Here is a 21243-nt window from a genome sequence, read left to right as displayed (position 1 = left end):
CCCACCACCATGTTTCCGAGTGCCTCGGTGGTCCTTTTGTCCATCCACATACCTCACCAACGGCTCCCAACAGACTAGCTTTCATTGACATCCAAACACTTTCAAGCTCAACCACATCATCCTCTACCCTACTCAGCCTCTCTTTTAATGCCTCCCTTACTGTCACCTCTTTCAACCTCCACACCTTCATGCTCGGTTGGTACTTCACCCGCCGAGCTCTCCTCGCACTTTTGACCCTTATGTTGCAGACAACCAAGTGGTGCTGTGAAACAGCCTCCTCCCCCGGGATCACCTTTGTGTCCCGGAGGTGCCCCCTATCTCGCCACGCACCATCAGGTAGTCAACGGTTGTCGTCGACCCACCTGACATGTATATAACAAGCTTATTATCCTCTTTCTGGAACTGAGTTTTACAAATCAACAAATCAGCTCCATCAGCAAACTCCAAAATCCTTTCACCTTCTCCATTTCTCACACCATATCCGTAACCCCCATGAACTCCCTCAAAACCATCCATACTCCTTCCCACATGTCCATTTAGGTCTCCTCCTACCACAAGAACTTCCTCATCTTTCACGTTTTCCATCAGCTTCTCTATTGCACACCAGAACTTGTCCTTCTCTTCATCGCTCCGACCAACCTGCGGAGCATATCCCGAGATGACGTTCACCAAGAGCTTTCCAATCATCATTTTCACCATCATCAACCTATCACTCACTCTAGTCACACTCACCACACTGTCTACAAACTCCTCAGAAAACAGGACACCAACACCATTCACGCCCTCCAGGCACCCTTGCCACACAAACTTGTATTTCTGTACCTGCCTACCCTTCACCATTGAAGAAGAAGATGAAGAAAAAAAAAGAACACCACAATTTACTGAAAATGTAGATCCATTTTGTACAGGCCACAAAGTGAAATTCCAATCAAAGTTTATTTATTTGTTTTTACATCTCATCTTTAAAAGAAACAGGTGGCACACTCTTTTCAGAACGTTTGTGCTGCCGAAGCAGTTTCTTGGCTTGGGTTATACTGGCAGGTTTGCCATTGGCTTCCCAGCAATGTATGTCTGTGCTTTATCCTCTTAAATGCTGAGCGTCAAGCAAGGAAACGGCATGTAGCATGTTTATAAAGTCTTTGGTATGACTTTGTCTTTGGACTTGAAAAGCCATACACATGTAAGCCCGCTCCTGTACCTCGGACATTCACAGGTATAGCAGCAGAGGTTTTACAAGTACTTTTAAAGAACTTAAACCCAAGTGCTTTACGAGAGACCTTTACAAGGTGTAGAAACTCGTTATTTTACAAAGTCAGTTGTATTATATATATATATATATATATATATATATATATATATATATATATATATATATATATATATATATATATATATATATACTGTATATATATATATATATATATATATATATATATATATATATATATAATATATATATATATATATATATATATATATATATACAGGGTGCTTCAAAAATAAAATGTTAACACTTGTATGGGACTATCGCTTTTAATGGAAAGAACGGATAATACAATAACATGATAACAAATGTATGTGTTAACATTTTTTAAAGCACCCTGGATGTGTGTGTGTGCGTGTGTATGTGTGTGTGTGTGTATGTATATATATGTAATCTCTCCACAGAAGTTAAGGTTGGAGGAGATTTTTTTTAAACAGAAAGAAAAACATGCGAGTTTGTCCACTTATTCTTCCCACCTGAGCATTATCTCATAATGATGTGATCCAGGGTTCAAATCCAATGCACTGCGTTGACCCGTTCACTCGTCCCCCGTCTACTGACGTTCTTGTCATCCATGCAACATATGGATGTCTCCTAATGTCCTTGTCCAGCCTGTGATGTTTGTACAAGCTTCTACACGAGGCAAGTTTGGAAAAAGGTTTTCAAATTGGAAATGAAGTATTACAGTAATCATGGATGTGCAGCTTTTTAAAGTCGATACCGTTGTACTGACAAATTAGCTACAAACAAACAGCTGCGTTTGGATTATTTGCTGCATTGTGATTTACATAATGTTATGCTCAACACAAAAATATAAATGCAAACGAAGTCAGATAAGCCAGCGGCACAGAACGTTGATTTACATCTTACATGTACGTAGGAGTGGTAGGACCATGTGCAGCTATCAATCCATAATCTTAGGAAGGTTTTAAGGTCGTGCTCATGATGTAGTGCAATGACCTCATCCTGCACAGCAGGACACCCACTTGTCCTGTTCCATGACCAGTTTTGAGGTTTTAGTCAGGTTCACTATGTTTTTTCGTTCAAAATCATGGTAGATTAGCAAACCTATACATTTTTGGAAACGTTATTACATGGAAAATCTGAAAATCAATGTTTACATTTGCCAATTCCGACCAATTCGATTCGACCAATTCGACCAATTCGACCAATCGACCAATTCCATTCGACCAATTCGACCATTCGACCAATCGCTTCGATCGACCATTCGACCATTCGACCAATTCGATCGATTCGATTCGATTCGATTCATCGAATTCGATTCGATCGACCATTCGACCAATTCGATTTGCCAATCAATTTGACCGACCTTTGCTTGTGTGGAACGGACTGTGAAAACGATGCGGACTACATTGTCGGATACGACACACAGGACAGTGATGACGAACTCTAAATGGCATATTCTGTAATCGTGTATGTTTGATGCCATTGACTGCCTGTGTATATTTTGTCATTGACTGCCTGTGTAGATGTGAAGTTATACTGACTGCATGTGTATATATGATTTTGCTGACTGCCTGTGTATGTTTGGTGATATGAATTATTGTGACACATTTTGATGTTATTAACTGCCTGTACAAAATGATAACATGTATTTGATTATGCAACTTATCGCGATATAAAGACAGTATTTTGCAATTCAAAACCTTTGATTCGTGTCTTACCATTCCCCATAGCACTAATTTGATACTTTCATTGGATTCCTTGTCCCTGAAAATATAGGTTTAGTATATTTTAAAAAGTTTTTAGGGTAATTAGAGGCAGAAATAGAACAAAATATGTATTTTACAGTGGCCATTTTGAAAATCCAAAATGGCCGCCATACAGGTATCTCTCCAAATGTAAACATTGATTTTTAGTTTCCTTATGCTATAACCTTTCCAAAAATGTATAGGTTTGCTAATCTACCATGATTTTGAACGAAATATAATTTATTGACATCGTGAACCTGACTATTTGATCCATCAACCGAAACGAGCATCTTCACCCAGAAACCAGAAAGCAAGCCTGAGAAAACCAGGTAAACACGTCTGAATGTATCTACCTGTACATGCTAACGTGTTTTGGGGAAACAACCAATCGTACGAATAGTCATAAAACATTTTGCTCAACGGTTAGAAATGCAACATCTATAACATTAATAAGCCTCGTGTTGGCTTCACGGTTAAGGTGGCTGGCTTAAGATCTTATTATGTCGTGAGTTTCAGCCCCTGTCCTGCCGTTAAATAACACCAGATGGGTTGATTCAGCAGGTCATTCTTCTGAGGTTGGCAAAGTGAGTATCAGCTTACTGGCAACAGGAGGCACTGCATCAACGGCAAAGCAGCACTCACAGGAATGATGCAACCAGCATCCACACTCCACAGACTGAGTACGAAATAACTTTTCTCATTTTACATTTTAACAAAAGAAGAAACTGCTGATGTTAACCTATCTACATATGTTGAGGTAGAGTAAGAGAACAGACAAGACAGGGAGAGGGAGAGAGGGAGAGACAGACAGAGAGAGAGGGAGAGAGAGGGAGAGGGAGAGACAGACAGAGAGAGAGAGAGAGAGAGAGAGAGAGAGAGGGAGAGAGAGAGGGAGAGAGAGAGAGAGGGAGAGGGAGAGGGAGAGAGAGAGAGAGAGAGAGGGAGAGGGAGAGGGAGAGAGAGAGGGAGAGGGAGAGACAGACAGAGAGAGAGAGAGAGAGAGAGAGAGAGGGAGAGAGAGAGGGAGAGAGAGAGAGAGGGAGAGGGAGAGGGAGAGAGGGAGAGAGGGAGAGACAGAGACAGAGACAGAGACAGAGACAGAGACAGAGACAGACAGAGAGAGAGAGAGAGAGAGAGAGAGAGAGAGAGAGAGAGAGAGAGAGAGAGAGAGAGAGAGAGAGAGAGAAAGAATACAACAAACTAAAATTGATAAAGCAAAGACATGACGGGCCAAATGTCCTTCTACTATGTCCAAATTCCTTGTGCTGTATTTCCTTGTTTTTTTCCATTGAAAATAGGCAAAGAGGCAGTCTGGCTGGGATAAAGTGTCCGTTTGAACCCTGTCCGAGTCATACCAAAGACCAAAAATGGTACATGCCGCGGTGCCGCTTCCTCGCTAGACACTCAGCATTAAAAAGGATAGAACGCGGACAAACAACCATATGTTGGCAACACGAGCTCAGGCTTTGAAAGACCCTAAGGACCTCCTCCTGCACTGAAGTTCCTTTTTCAGAGCACTCATTTTAAATGTATGATAGGCCAAACACCTTACTTTCCCCTCCACCCCAACCTTAATGCTTCCACCGCCAACTAGTTCACCTGAGGACCAGCTCCCAAAACATGCTGACATTAAAGGGCAGATGCTGATCATGCTTGAAGTTTAAATTTAGTGATCAAATCCTGGATTTTCATCTGTGTGCAGTATGCATAAAAATCATCAGGATGGAGCTGATCTTTGGCCAAATCAATTTGAAAAGTATGCACTTGCAAGCGATAAAAAGCAAGCAGATTTAGCACAAGCCAGGTGCAACCGCAGATGCTCATAAATCTTCTTCACCAACGGCAGGCCTGGCTGGCACTTGGATCGCAAGCATGTATACATACCCAATATTGTACACTATGCACAGAGCCTTGCATACTGCACATGTAAACAGTGCAGAACACACATAGCAGTAAATTAGACATGGTAATCACACTTAACAGGAATAAACCCAAACATAGCGCATGAGATGGACAGCCCATTTGGGCAGGGTTGCCAAGATCTAGACCAGTAACAGAACTTGCGAATGCATACGAAAGAAGAAATGCAATTTTTAAGGTAACTACAGTCAACGGATTGCCTGTCAAGGTAGCCTCGAAGTACGCACACTCGCCTCTAAGCTGTCTGGCCTAGGGTTGAATCCAGACCCAGCTATAAACTGCCATCCTGTTGTTTCACATTCTAGGTGATGCACCCATGACGTTAATTAAGCCGGAGGATCCGTCTGCCAGCAAAGGTCGCTGGTACGGTGGTACGTCGATGTTAGAGATCCCAATGGTGTCTTTCACAGAGAATAGACGAGGAGAAAAATTCCAAATCCTGCCCCGACTGCTGGGAAGGCAACGGCAAACCACCCAACCTTTCCCAGGGGACTGCTTCGGCAGCATTTGCTACACTCTGTCTAACTAGAGCAAGACGTACACTGACGATGAGGACGAGTCCAGGGATATGCGAGCGACTTACCCCATGCCTTTTACCACCTTGTACTTCAGCATATTGTTGCTGTACACCTCACCATGGCAGGGCAGGGCTCATCTCTCAGGTCTCTGCTGAGTTTCCAAACAGCACGCTGCCTTTTCTCACCCCCCTCCCACTCTGACTTACACACCCCCTGGCTATCATCACATCTATTCTATACCTCCTTCTTCGCACTCTCCTGTGCTGTGAGGGAAGGCTCCCACGACGATGCACCGAGAGCTGCACGGACAGCGAGCCCGCTCAAACGGCCTGGCTCGCCGCACGGAGCCGAACGGCTTCTAATGAATTTGCACCATGTGCCTTCGCTCGTACGTTTGTGCGAGGGTGTGTGTATGCATGTGGCACCTTGGATATGCCAGTACTGGCTGGCTTGCCCAGGCTACTTAACAGAAGCAGTTTACAATCTCCTTTGTGGCCCATCTCCATATAATGTCGGCAAGGAAGGAGTGGCGGCAGCAAGTGGGATGGGTTGGGTTGGAAGTGGGTCAGCTGAGAAAAATGAAAATGAAGGGAAAAGGACGAGGCTTGAAGGCGGTGGTGGGAGCAGGGGTTCATAGAGCAGAAAAGAGAGAAAAGGATGGGAGATTATGGGATGACAATTTTCGGAAAAATAAGAAAAAGATGAGAAGTGGAAGGGTGGGGTGCAAACACACCATTTTATGCATGTAACGAGTCGACACATCCTCTCTTGATAATCACCAAGCATCATTTATAGCGTTTACTACAATCACGGTGTAAGGTTCATTGCCGAATGGAATCCTCGTTCGACTATGACTTACATAGTCACTTACAGTGTTCTACGTTGCAAGGCAGTGGTCATTGGGTATCAAAATGGATGGTGTGTAGCATTATTAGACACAATACCAAAAACCAAATGAATACCAAGGTTGCATCCTCACCCATGGAGGCATCACAAACTTGGTCATTGGTGGCATTTACTCGCTTGCTAGAACACACATTCAATGGTGCAGCATTATATACTGAGATCAAGTCCTTGCGTATTTCCTCGAGAAGAGGATAAATCAGAAAAAGCATATTAAACGAGTGAAAGGGGGGGGGGGGGGGGGGGAGGTGCATGAAAGAGTGATGCATGTTGTGAAACATTGAACAAATTAAGTTATAAAGTTATCAATTGGGTGCTTGTTAGTGCGGCGTTTCCTGTTTATCCTCAGAGCCAAAGGGGCTTTGAGGTATGGTGGCAGTTACAAGCTCATTTAAAGTGGCTGCACACTGGAAAGGCTACGGGAACAGGAAACAAGCTGCGTTTCTGCCTGGTGCTGTCCATTGTTGTACAATCCATGATTTTTATCAAAACCATGCTCGATTGCTCGTGTATAATCATGCATATACTGCTTGCATTCTACAAAGAGAGGTTTATGGGGGACAAGAGGGTTGAGGGGGGTGTGGAGTTTGGTTAGATTTCACTATTTTTGGATCTGTTATACTGTATCATGATATAACCTTCATTCAGGCCAAAGTTGATAATGAATCAGCATGTCGTGGAGGGGGAAGGTCTCCACAGGCCAGCAGTACAGAGATGATTTACAAACGAGGCGTACTGCCCTCTCTTGCTAAACGCATTTAAGAGTATAGCCCCGGCTTCAAGCATGGCCTGAAAGCAAAGCTCTCTTTAAGAATCATAATACTTCAAAACAATGAAAACTAGAAAGAGCAATCAGAGATTGCAGACCCTCGCCAGGACGTGTTTTCAGTTTTTTTTTTTTAAGGCTTTTGTGTTAAAACAAATATGGCGGCCGAGGCACGTGCCCGATGACATAATCTTTTTTTTCTCCACCAATTTATCCCTAGATTATGCTCAAGAAATTTCATCTTAATCGAATGAAGTTTTGTACTTGTCGACTTATGATGTCATAATTGAGGCACCTATGACATCATCATTAACATATGTTTTTCCAACATGGAGAGTTCTTTACAATGAGCCATGTCTCAATTTTTTCTATGCAGCGCTTTCAGAAATAGAAGTGTAATTTTTTTGGTTTTTCCAAGATGGCGGCCGAATCACGTGACGTATGACATCATAATGATCATTAAAAAATTCAACAGGTAGAGTTGCACCTATGGTGAAAATTCCCTATCAATCTGACCAGTGGCTGCAGAGAAAATCATTTTTATTCTGTGTGGACAAACAAACAGACAGACAGACAGACAAACAAACGGACTCAAATGCAATACCCTCTCCTCTGGCGAGGGTAACAAGATGGAGCATTTAACAATGCGGAGCCTCTAAGGGTATATAGATTACAGTAGATCTGAGAACCAGTGCGGACTCAATGACTGGCTGGCACACACCACTGTTTCAAAACCTTTTCATGTTCCTTCGGGAACATGCGAGGGTAATAAGTCACCCACTACATTCCCACATCCACATACATTATGAGAAATGTGTCAGTAATGGTTCGTATATACATACAGTAAAACGTAACCTGTCAAATCATCGTTATCAATTATTATTGAATATACCAGCACAATCCCTGCGCATCGTAAGACCGTGACCAAGGGTTGGCATCAGGAAGGGCATCCGGCCAGAAAAAACATTGCCTCAAACAGGGAACCATGATTGTCATGGGGCCCGCAAGGCTAACCCCCGCTCTAGCGGGGAAAATGGCCTTAAAACGATCATTCATACCAGCAGGCAACCCCACCCTCTGGATGGGAGTACCTGTGTCGGTCCAACTTCAGTGGCCAATGTGCTGATACACGGTCTTGGAAATGCACTTCATCATTTTTGTCATTTTTGCAAGAAATTTTATTCACCACATATCATACTCCATATCATGAGTAAAGCGTGCGATATAGACGCCGCACCATAATCAGCAATATTGTAATCACCACTACGATAGCTGAGGTAACACGAGGTGAGGAAAGTGTGTGATAAAGACACCGCACCGTAATCACCAATATTGTAATCACCACTACGAGAGGTGAGGTAACACGTGGAGAGGACAGTGTGCGATTTGCCGTGCCACATAGATGGACCGTTGTTTGCTGATGTGGATAGACATGATTACAATAGATATAAATAACGATGCTGGGAAAAATGGTCACAAATTGGTTAGTGTAGCGACCAATCGATGAGTGAAGGGAAAGATGGTAGCATCCAATTGTTCAGTGGTGCGACCAATCGACGAGTGAAGGGAAAAACGGGCACACCCAATTGGTCAGTACCATGCCCAATAGATGAGTGTGAAGGGAAAAATGGGCACACCCAATTGGTCAGTGTCCCGATCAATCATCGAGTGAAGGGAAAACAGGGCACACCCAATTGGTCAGTGCCACGACCAATCATCAAGTGAATATTGGTGACATAGCTACAGTCACATAAGCTCTATTTATTATAGTATTAGTAGATGTCTGATACTCATCACATACAGACACATCTCCTCTAAAAGGAGTAGAGGTCAGAAAATGGTGCACGACAATAACATGCTGACACACAGACAGACACAGGGTGAAGGAGCTACACAACTTGTAAATACACAGTATTAATTGTCTCAGTCTCAGTCATAACACACAAAGTACAGTATGTATGTTGATAGTATACATTTAAAATGTTGATTCAGAAATGTTGTCGAACCATGCCGGGTAGGCGGTTTGGCATGCTAGTCGAGCCCGTAGGCCTGCAGCATACTTCAAACCATCAGAGATGCGGGAAAACCCCCTCAGGACTGAAATAATCCACATTCAAGGTTCAAAATCAACTCATGGTTTACTTTGATGTAAAAGTGTTGAGGTTAATATCAGACAACTTTGTCGAACTGCATTGAAAACCACTTTAGGGGCGCTATATGAATATTGCTCTGCGTGCAAACTCATTGACTGACTCACTGACTGATGCATAGTGATCCGAGCAACATGATGCCGAATGATATAAATAAACTACAAAATGTAAACTGTAATAATAAAAATATATAACGATTTCTCAGCTCAGCATTTTCCATGAAGAGACGTTTCAGCATAGTTCGGAAAGAGAGTTCAATCCTACGTCCAGTAAGTGATCAGGCATCCATCCCTTTGCTTCAATAGAACCTCTCTACACGGCTCAGAAAGGACAAAACATGGAGAAATAAACAAAAGGGAAAAGGGTGGGGGAGTGAATCGAGGCACTGCAAGAAACACACAAATAAATACACCATGCAATGTAGACGTATGAACAACTGGAGAGAGACTAACATAGTACAAGAAAAACTCCCTGCTTCCTCAACCCGGGTATGAGTCTTCCTTTTAACCCCGCTCCCGAACACTTGTATGGGACATGCTCCTTTTGCCCCTAATCCAAGACATGCATAATTGAACACACAGTCCACCGATGGGACATGAAAACATGCACCATGACAATCGGCATTGTACAATGCGAGTGTGCATGTCCTCAAATCAGCCTAATGTTCACAAAGTAATTAATTGATCCCGAAACATTTGGGCTAATTTTGGTATGTGCTCAAAACTCACATTTATAATCATTAGAACAGTGAAGATGGGTAGGTGTTGGTAGAGGGGTAGGAGGGGAGGTCTTTGCTCTCATTACAGGCTTTGATGACAGAGTTCAGCATCATATGAGAATCCAACTACATTCAGCATCAAATAAGCAGTCCTGTGGGTGGTTCTAATTCAAGGAAATTTTTATCATGGAACGAAAGGATGACTAATTACTTGATTTTTATGCGATTCCAAACAATTAAATACTGCTCAGGCCCAACCAATGGTATTGTTTAAATGGAGTATACGAGTCTGAAACAACTTGGTGCATATTGATTAAAACTGAGACACAAATAAATATTTTACAAAGGACCAACCAAGATGATGGCATTCCAACAACCAATTCCACCAACTCCAACCAGCTATCCCACACCCTATACCTCAGACCAACCAACCACATGCCTTCCTCTCTGACCAACCAACAAACCAACCACTTTCTGTCTGATCAACCGTCCCACACCCTTCCTTCATACCAACCAATGAACCAGCCAACCCATACTCCCTCCACCAACCATCTCTACAAGCCCTTCCCACCCATTATGTTCAAATTTCTGGGAGGACCCGACAAACCAGAATCGAGCTGACCAATCATTCTCTTTATCATAGCACTACACCATGTCTTCCCATGCCACATGATCATCCTGAACCAACAACTCTCTCCTGATATTTAAAATGAAAACAGACAACGCAAACGTAGTGCCTTTATCGAACACGCACACGCATGCACACGCAGGCAAGAATACACACGCACACATCTGTTAGACAGACATCCCTGCCCCATATTGCACACATGCACACATCTGTTAGACAGACATCCCTGGCCCATATTGCGCACACACAGTAGATTGAGATCCGGTAGATCGCCGTTCCATCTCTTGAGACCGACCCACATATGGGGATGTCAGGGAAAAACAACTTCCATGCATACACACAGACACAGACACATACACACAGACACATACACACAGACACATACACACATATACGCACATATACGCTCACACACGCACACGCACACACGCGCGCGCACGCACACACACAAAGGTGGTTACATCAAGACCTGGGAGGGCTCTGTTTCACCTTCTACAACCCGCATTTGGAGATAACAACCAACGAAACACACAAACACGCCTGAGACTTGTTTTCCATGAAGTGTTAGGGTGTGGCAAACCAATGAAAACATCTATTAACATTGATGGGTGTTTGCTTCATGATCAGCTATGAAAGTAAAGAAAACAAACAAAAAAAAAAAACCGACTAATCCCTCAATTGTGTGAGCAATCGGAAAGTGCTCGATTCATTTTTAGTGGTGTCAATGTTATTGGTTGGTCTAGTTCAGTTTATCAGACAGAAAAATCAAAAAGCTAGGTTTATTGTTGGAAATTCAGAACAACATGTCTGATGAGTACCTGTGTGGTATTTCACCAGATATACAGCACTGCAAAGACAATGAAAGACCTGTTTTTGTAATGGTGCATGGGCACGGCAGGACACCAGGTTGCTCGAGTAGTTATGTTAGCAAAATAGATGGTCTGCCAAATTGCTTGCAGGCTGTCCATAAATACCTGCAAGAATACATTCGCCGACGTAACCAATCTCATCCCTGTTGAGGTACCTTCCTGAAGTCCCTCCTAAAATATGACTTTAATTTCACAACCACACCAAGAGTTGCAATAAACAAACACTACACGTCACATAAAATTGAAGAAAACGCAGCATTATTCCTATATATATAATTATATATATGTATATACAGTCGTGGATAAAAATATTGGCGCCGTTGCACTTTTTTCAAATAATGCACCATTTCTTCCAGAAAATTTTGAAATAAAAAAATCTTTTGGTATCCACATTTGCATTTCTTTGCTTTGCAGTGGAACAACACCAAAAAAGTTGAAAATAACTAAATCTTAGCTTATTCCACACAGAAATCCAAAAATGGCCCAGACAATATTATTGGCACCTTTTAGAAGTTGTTAGAAATAATCAGATTTCAAGCAGGTGATTCTCCTTTACATTGGAATTGAACTCACCTATGGTGAGTTGCAGGTTCCTGCAATATAAAAAAAAAATCACTCATTCAACCAGTTTGAAGAGAGAAAAGGAGTCATTCTGCTGTTTTGTGTCACTGTGCGTACCACAATGAGCATGGAGAAAAGAAAAAAACCAGATAATTGTCTGAGGAGGTCAGACACAAGATTGTAGCCAAGCATGGACAATCTCATGGCTACAAGTCCATCTCCAGAAACCTTGATGTTCTTGTGTCCACCGTACGCAATGTTATCAGGAAGTTTAAGGCCCATGGCACTGTAGCCAACCTCCCTAGATGTGGTGCCAGAGAAAACTTCATCAAGGGTTGCAGCAAAGAATATTGTTCGAATGGTGGAGAAAGCACCTCGATCAACTGCCAAACAGATTCAAGCTGACCTTCAGACACAAGGTACGATAGTTTCAACTCGCACCATCCGTCGCCAACTCAATGAAAGGGGGTTCTATGGGAGGAAACCCAGGAGGACCCCACTGCTGAGAGAGAGACAAAAAAAGGCCTGACTGGAGTTTTCCAAAATACATCTGAACAAGCCAAAATCCTTCTGTAAGAATGTCCTGTGGACAAATGAGACCAAATTCGAGCTTTTTGGTAAATCACATCATCTCTATGTTTACAGAAAACAAAATGAAGCCTTCAAAGAAAAGAACACCTTTCCTACAGTCAAAAATGGAGGAGGTTCAGTGATATTTTTGGGTTGCAGTGCTGCTTCTGGCACTGGGTGCCTTGAATGTGTGCATGGCATCATGAAATCAGGTGATTACCAAGGCATTTTGGAGCGCAATATTCAACCCAATGTCAGAAAGCAGGGTCTCCGTCGAAGGTCATGGGTCTTGCAGCAGGACAATGACCCCAAACACACTTCAAAAAGCACCCAGGAATGGTTTAAGACAAAATGTTGGACTGTTCTGAAGTGGCCAGCAATGAGTCCAGATCTAAATCCCATTGAATACCTGTGGGAAGATCTGAAAACAGCAGGTGGGAGAAGGCACCCTACAAATCTGGGAGAACTGGAGCAGTTTGCACAATAAGAGTGTAGTCAGGTTCACTATGTTAACAAATATAATTTCGTTCACAATTTTGGTAGATTAGAAAAACTATACATTTTTGGAATATTCAGAGCATGAGGAATCCAAAAATTAATGTTTACATTTGCGTAGACACCTTTGCGAAAATGACACTCAGGACAGTGATGAAGATAGTCAGGTTCACTATGTTAACAAATATAATTTCTTTCAAAATTTTGGGATTAGCAAACCTGTACATTTTTGGAATCTTCAGAGCATGGAGAATCTGAAAATCAATGTTGGCATTTGCACAGACACCTGCATGGCCGCCATTTTGGATTTTGAAAATGGCCACCAAAAATACACATTTTGCGCGATCTCGGCTTCTAGTCAACCTAGAGACTTAATTAAATATGCTAATCCTATGTTTTCTGGGTCAATGAATCCAATAAAGGCCTCAAAATAGTGCTCAGGATTATAGAAAAGCAACAAACAAAGGTAATTGAAAACCATTGTCTTTATATTTGTGATATAACTGTATTACATAATACATGATATTGCAAGTCCTTTGAAGTTATAGGTTGTTATAGGAAGTTATAGGTAGTATCAGATTGAACTATAAGTCCTATACACAGGATCTACGAGGTCTATACCGTTCAGGAATATGCTTTTACAGATCTTCATCACTGTCCTGAGTGTCATTTTCGCAAAGGTGTCTACGCAAATGTAAACATAAATTTTTGGGTTCCTCATGCTCTGAATATTCCAAAAATGTATAGTTTTGCTAATCTACCAAAATTTTGAACGAAAAAACATAGTGAACCTGACTAGTGGGTCAACCTGCTAGTAGAGAGGCGTAGGAAGCGCTTGACTGCAGTTATTTTGTCCAAAGGCTGTGCTACCAAATATTAAGTCGAGGGTGTCAATAATTTTGTCAATGCCATTTCTTTTTATTTTCTGTTTTAAAATGATATATTAAGTTCTGAATCAAAAACAACGGTTCTGTAATATTAAAAGTGAAATAAACATTTGTGGAGACCAAATACTTTTGTCAATTTCAACTTCTTTTTAAAGAAAATTGTGAGTTTTTTGAAAAAAGTGCAAGGGTACCAAGATTTTTGGCCACAACTGTGTATGTATATATATGTATATATGTATATATATTGTTGTGACCCTGGGGTTAAGACCCCAAGAGGAGGAATGGCCGAAATGAGCTTTACTCCGAGGCGTATACCCAACTTGGTGGTATTATCTTTTCGCGCGCATGGGAAGGTTCGAGGCCTTATCTGATCGGAACATACGCAGGGGTTAATCCGAACCCACAAACACAAAGACGGGACAGCAAAATCCACAATACAAGGAAAGTAAAATTCGACAAATAATGATTTAATGAAAATAAATGCAAATAACAATGAAAGGTGAGGTAAAAACTAAAATTCCTAATTGAGAGTTTCCACTCAGACTCGTATACAAACGCGGGGAAAACGAAAGTTAAAGAACATAAATGATGCTGTGGTAATCGGCCGGCACTCAGCTTTGCATCCCCAAATGGCTGGTAAGGCTTTCCGGTCGCCCGTCACCTACAAACCATGGCGCGAAAAACTCACAAAATGGCGTGGAGTCGCTCTTCAACGTCCAGAGGAAACACGTCGCAGTCCGAGTCCACCGACGACGTCGATCCTGTGCCTTGTAGTTCCGACTGTTCCGAACCACTGTTTCTCACCAGCCCTTTCCCAAGAGCGCATATGAACCAAAGACCACACGCCCGCAACCAAGCCGGAACAAGGAGGAAACGCGACTACCTCTAACCAGCGCTAGGACAGAGAGAGACAAAAATGGCGAGACTGCGTTCTTTTTTCCTGCTCTCCCGAATGTTCCACAATGATGTCACACTATCTGTCCAATCACCGAGCGCGACTCAATCACGATGGCCAGGGCATGGCCTACCCGTTACGATTTGTTGGGGGGGGGGGGAGGGGGGAGTCTAATCTCTCTTTGGGAACGTTTGGATGACGTTGAAGGCCGTGAGACGGGGCTTGACTGGCACGATTGGCAAATGTGCCAACAGAGTGCATTTGTTATAGTTGTTGTAATGGCGGCCCTTTTTGATGCAATAACGAAGGGAAAAATCACAGGGCAATTACACATTGGGGTTTATCCTTAAACCCTACCTAATTAGCACAGCTCCACCCCTTGTATGGAGACACATTTCCGATGTTACCCGGACATTCGACACGACCGAGATACATTGAGGTAGGTTCTTCTTCTTCGCAATACTCGGAGCATGCTAATTAATACGATACTATCTCGACTACAGTATTTCTTCATTTACCCCCACAAACGTAACAATATGTGTATATATATATATATTATTTATATATATATATATATATATATATATATATATTGTTACGGACACGGCTTTTAGATGTTATATTGACCGAGCGGTGGTGTATTTAACCGCGTCCGAACAGTTACTCCCCGATTAAAACCCGATTCCACCCGAACGTTGACTAATCGCGCTACAGATATTCAATTGGGAAACCTCTAAAGCGACCGAAAGAGAAGAAGAGAGAAGAAAGACAGAGTTTGGAGGAAGAACAGATTTATTATACACACACAAGCAATATTTTAGAGCGACCAATATTATTTACAGCAATAGATGGAAAAGAGCAGTCACACAGTGCATTGTTAACTTATTCTATTTCATTTACTTAATCCCCAAGACAAACGAGTAGGACAGGACGTTCACACTCACACGGTGGATATTGCAGGCAGGTAATGGCTCGAGGTTGATTGCTTGAGAGGAAAGGCCAGGTCGGAGGCCGCAGCACCCCTCGCGGTTTTGGCGGGAAAACCTCCGTCGCGTATCCGCGGCCGTCACGCGCTGGCTCGGCACACCTGCTCCTCTTCCTGGGGTGGAGCCGTCTCCCTCCGTTCAGCGCGTCTCTCCAACGACAGGGGGGTATTGCAGGCAGGCAGGTAGGTAGGTAGGTAGGTAGGTAGGTAGGGCTTGCGGTGGATTGCGCTCCTCTTCCAGGTCATCCCCCAGCGTATCTCTCAAGGCCTCTCTCCAGTCATCTCTCATCTGGTAAAGCAGTCCCCTGCAGTCGCTTTTATCACCTCCAGCGAAATCAAGCCGCCGACTCCGAGGGCGCGCCTACCGGGTCACTCACCGCGGTGTTGATTGGCTGTTAGGGCTGGTTCACTCCTTGCTTCTTATGACGAGGTGGAGACACGCCTTTCTTCCCCAACCTTACCTCGTGGCCAATGGTGGTTTGAAGAAAACCAGCCAAAATGCGGAAGGCAATTGGAAGGGAGGTTTTGGGGAAATTGGAAGGGCCTACGCTTATTTTGTTTGATACAATGCAAAGTCAATCTAGTGGAAAACACATACTTAGCCTACATGGAATAAGGAAATACACTATTTAAAAGATATATCGTGACCTGCGTGTATGTTCTATGAAATTAATTAGGAGGACGGCTGCGACCATTATTTACATTACCAGGATGTTACCATACCAAAACCATACTCTTCACATCCGTTACCCTTCCTCCAAAATTGTTACACTCCTCAAAACCCGTTACACTTCTCAAAACCCGTTACACTTCTCAAAACCCGTTACACTTCTCAAAATCGTTACACTGCACCCTCCTTTCTTCAGGCACGTCCTCGGGCCTACTAGACTTAACTGAGTGTGACATGTAGGTGTAATTCCCTCTACAATTAACCTGACCCTGAGTGTGACAATTTTAAAACACAAATAAGTATGTCCCCCTATTGCATTGCATCCTGTCTAACAGACTCAAGCCCACAGCTAACCGAATTACGGAATTATTCTGAAACTATACATTTACGGTGGGGAGCATTATTTACAATGACGTGATTTCTTATTTACAACGCAACCCAGGACCTGTGTGTTTTTTTTTCTTTTCTTTTTAGGGAACAAGAGAAAGAAATTCCTGTTGGGAGGGAGGAGACAGCACGCATTGCATCGATGCACCAGTACCAATACCACCAAAGCACCCAAAAGCACCCAAACACCACAAAGCACCCAAAAACACCATCCGGTGCGGTTACCATGGTTCATAATAAACACAACAAAACAACTGGTGGTGGTCTTCTCCTTCTCTGCTGGGCCGATGTTCTTCCCGACGTCTTCTGGCTTCATGCGGCCTATTTGGACATACTAAAAAAAAAAAAACACAACTTGTGTCCATTTTTATTTAGGGCCTCAAGGGCCAACTAAGGGTGGTCCACCTGTTTGGCATAGGTGCCACCTTACCGAGGTCCGCAAGCAAGATTCCCTGGCCACTATGGCCGGTTTCCAACAGAGGTGCCCTGCCCCAGAACCTGGGGTCCATCAAGTGGTACTTGGCCGCCGAACAGCGGTCCATAAAGTGGTACATCAACGCAATGCGTGCTGGTTCTGGGAATCTCGGGCGCACAATGGCCACCTCACGCACGCTCCCCTCGGCACCCAATGGCGCACAGGTCATGTGGGAGACAAAAGAAAGACAATTGAGCGAGGGGTAAGGTCACAAGGGTACACGTCAAACAAGGCAATGCAAGGTGAAATGCGTACGGAGGGCGAAGTGAGAAAGCTCGTCCCTACCGTACGTCACCCCCCTGTCACCTACACTACCCTTGCTCTTACCCCATATTTACAAAATCTACCCATTTACAAATTCGTCACTACTGTCACGTCTTCCCCATATTTCCCTTATACCAAATTCGTCACCACAATCCCTCTACTTCAAAATTTGCCATCATCAAATTCATCATCAATCCTCATAAGGAGGCAGAGATGGAACATCAAAGCACAATGTCACACCCACGTCATGATGCGTCTCACAACCCAAACATTTGCACAGTAAAAAAAAATAATCAAACATGGCATGGTGTGGAGTACCTGTCACCTCAGGTGAGTGGATGCAGATGGTGTGAGGAGATCCTTCATCCTAACTATTCTCTAAATGACTTTAACACACTTTACACTACCCGGGGTCTTTCCCTGCCAATCCATTGGCCAACTTACACTATGGGTTCTAATAACCAATTCCCATTGGCCAAACTGTGGTGCTCTTCAATTTGGGGTCTCACTCCCCCGATTCATCTCCCGGTGCTCTAGCACAATTTCTGGGCTGCGACGTGTACCTCTCCCAACAGGTCTACCCACCTGCACACCTCCACCACTGTAGTTGCCACCCGAGCTTACCTAGCTCCTCACCCTAACCTAACTAACTGGGGACAGCCCCTCTCCTGGCTCTGTCACCCCTTGGTGCCCTCTGGCACTGGGCTACCCGGGTCCGTCCTCCGGATCCTCGGGCCCCATCCACACAACTACTACCGGCTCCCAGAGCCCACCTGCGGCCTCACCTGGCCGACATCCTTACAGTGGTGGAGTGCCCAAACCAACTACACACACTAACAGGCTACACGCCCAGCCATTTCCACAACACCAACGCACCCATCCACATACCATTCTGTCACCCGCACCACAGATGCCAATATCCAACTACAATTTACCTATACCCTCTACCTAACACTTACACTACCCGCCCCGGGTATCCGTGATGGGGGTCCACTCTTCCCCCATTCACACCTTCGCACCATCCACTCCACTCCACAATTTCCACCATACTCACTCCACGACCATCCATTCCAATACTCCATACCATTTATTCCATACACCTGTCTTTCATTCACCTGTCGTTGCACACCTGTGCAATCATACCTGGTGCCACCTGCACCCTCCTTTCTTCCTGGACCATTTGGTCAACACAACACGCAATCACCACTACTCCCTCATACACTGCTCCACACACCTGTTCAGTTGCACACCTGTGCAATCACACCTGTTCCATTCTCACCCGTTCAATCCTCACACACACGGCATCATCTCAGCTAACTACTCCCCTCTGAAACTTGCGCTTCCCAGTCGTCCCTTTAAACTATTGCGCTCCCACGTCATTATCATCCATACTAATCTACCTGCGTCCCCACTACAGGTATCAGTCACTAACTAACCTTAACGTTACCTAATGTCATCTTCGCTAGATCCCTATCATTATCCAAGCCCTCCCTGGCTCGTTTTCACTGCCATAAACCCCATAATCTATAGCGCATTTGCCCCCACCTGTGAGGGATGGTGGATTTGCCATCCCACCACATCGGGGGTCTCTCACTACCAATTTCGCTCGTCCAAATCCAACAATTCAAAAATTTTCCATTTACTGCCAATTCTATTCACTTTTCTAAATTTCGTTTCAAATCACTACTATCACTATCACCATCACCCGTCTACTTATTACATCCTCTCGGTGCGCCAATTCACATCACCCGTCTACTTATTACATCCTCTCGGTGCGCCAATTCACATCTACAGCCCGGCTTCGTACAGCCGAGCAATGAACGCGGGTCGTTTTTTTTTGCCAGCGGCTGGATACGTCCCGCATTCGGGGCAGGGACGGAGGCTTACCCGGGCCGAGATCCCATGCACCACTTCGGCGTGGAGCCATCCAATGTCCCGATCTCGACCTGCCGGCACGTCTCAATAGAAAGTGGTCGCCATGACGACCCTTCCTATCGAGCTGCCCGCTCCGCCTTGTGGAGCCCGGACGCGGCCGCTCCACGCGAGGCCCAGCGTGGATCGCGCACGGCGGTCCTTTCGAACCCGCCGTGGCTCGGATCTCCGCTGGTTCTCGCGGCACGCGAAGCCCGGCACGCACCGAGGGCCCGATCCGGCTAAAAGTCGACCTAACCTTTAACCCGGCTACCGTCGACGCTTCACCTGCAGGCTTACATGCATACGCTACCTCTTTCTTGCTCATACATGCAGCCGTTCCCATTCTCCTCGTACCTTTTCTTTCACACCTCGGTACACTCACTCCGCTCACCGACTTGGTCACACACCTGACCACCGAACACTTTGGCACACATTCGTTGCTCGCACACCTCACCAATACACCGCTTCGCGCCCCCTCCTCGGTCACCTCCTTTGTGACAATCACAGGTGTGCTCTCACCCGCACACCCAACCACGTGTCTCACTACCAATTCCAGCGTGCATTCCCACTCACGCTCTACCATTCCAGGTGTGCATCCTTCCATCCCAGGTGTACATCCTCGCTCACCTATCACAACCAGCTCACGCTCCGTTTCACTCTCACTACTCTCACCTCCACTCTCAGTCGCGCACTCACCCTTACTCTTGACAGCATGCGCTTTCCCCATGCACCCGTCCGTTACACACCTTTCTCGCGCACCCTCCCGCGCACACTTCTTCGTTACTTCCTCCGTAACACTCACCACAGGCATGCATTCTCCCTTACTCTTGACAGCATGCGCTTTCCCCATGCACCCGTCCGTTACACACCTTTCTCGCGCGTCCTCCCGCGCACACTTTTTCGTTACTTCCTCCGTAACACTCACCACACCGCGCTTCCCTGTGCTCCCTCGCACACGCGCTTTGACCAATTCACTCTTGACGGCACACTCACTCCTCGGCGTGCACTTTTTCCTCACACACCCCATGGTCGGACATTCTCGCACACCTCTTTTTTCGCACACCGGTCCTGTCACACACCTCACCAACGGCCTTTCACGAACACCCGGATCCAAACCAATCCCCAAGCCGACTGAATCTCCCCTCACATCATGTACATTGCCACTCACCTCCGTACCTCGTCGCACCTCCTTTGCCACCTGCAAACTTTTTATTTGGTTAGTGAGCATCACATCATGATTTGAACACAGACCTTGTACATATTCCATGACTTCCTCCTTTATCTCCCTCTTAGTTTCTGTCCGTCCCTTCTTAATTTCACTCACCTCTTCTCCCACTTCCTCTAGTTTTTGTTTAACCTCTTTTATTTCTCGGTGCGTCCCCTCAAGTTCGTCCTCTAAGGCTACCGTGACCGTCTCTATGTGCATCCTCACCTGCCGGTCCTTTGTCTCCATTATCTCTGTCACCTCCTCCACCCTCATTGTCAGTTCCTCTCGTACCATCTGACATTGCCTCTGCGTCGCTATTAATTCGTTTTTAATTTCTTTTTGTGTCGCCTTTAACCCTCCTAGTACCGCAGTGTTCTTTTGAACCTGCTCCACTAACTTAGTTTGTCCCTCTGTCAGCTGCTCCACCTCCTCCGTCAGATCTTCTATTCCCCCCTGTAACTTTGCCGTATTATTTCTCACCTCTT

The 21243-nt window shown here is 44.6% G+C and overlaps 1 protein-coding gene across 16 annotated transcripts in view; it reads right to left on the bottom strand.

The window, feature by feature from the left end:
* LOC137431202 (pleckstrin homology domain-containing family A member 7) overlaps window positions 1-21243 on the bottom strand; it is a 322395-nt gene that overhangs the window by 130618 nt on the left and 170534 nt on the right. For 3 of the 16 annotated variants that reach the window (XM_068122251.2, XM_078781657.1, XM_078781658.1), the window contains exon 1: window positions 5480-5608. The exons of the other annotated variants lie outside the window; for them this stretch is intronic. In XM_068122251.2, the coding sequence (XP_067978352.2) occupies window positions 5480-5511 (32 nt within the window). In that variant the 5' untranslated portion in view covers window positions 5512-5608. Of the gene's footprint in view, window positions 1-5479; window positions 5609-21243 lie in introns of those variants that run through there. 16 annotated transcript variants of the gene reach the window in all.

The sequence above is a fragment of the Myxine glutinosa genome, chromosome 7 (genome assembly GCF_964187855.1).
Source record: "Myxine glutinosa chromosome 7, kmMyxGlut1.1, whole genome shotgun sequence".
Lineage (NCBI taxonomy): Eukaryota > Metazoa > Chordata > Myxini > Myxiniformes > Myxinidae > Myxine > Myxine glutinosa.
Note: the sequence above shows the minus strand (reverse complement) of the source record. Positions and strands in the feature narration are given on the sequence as shown.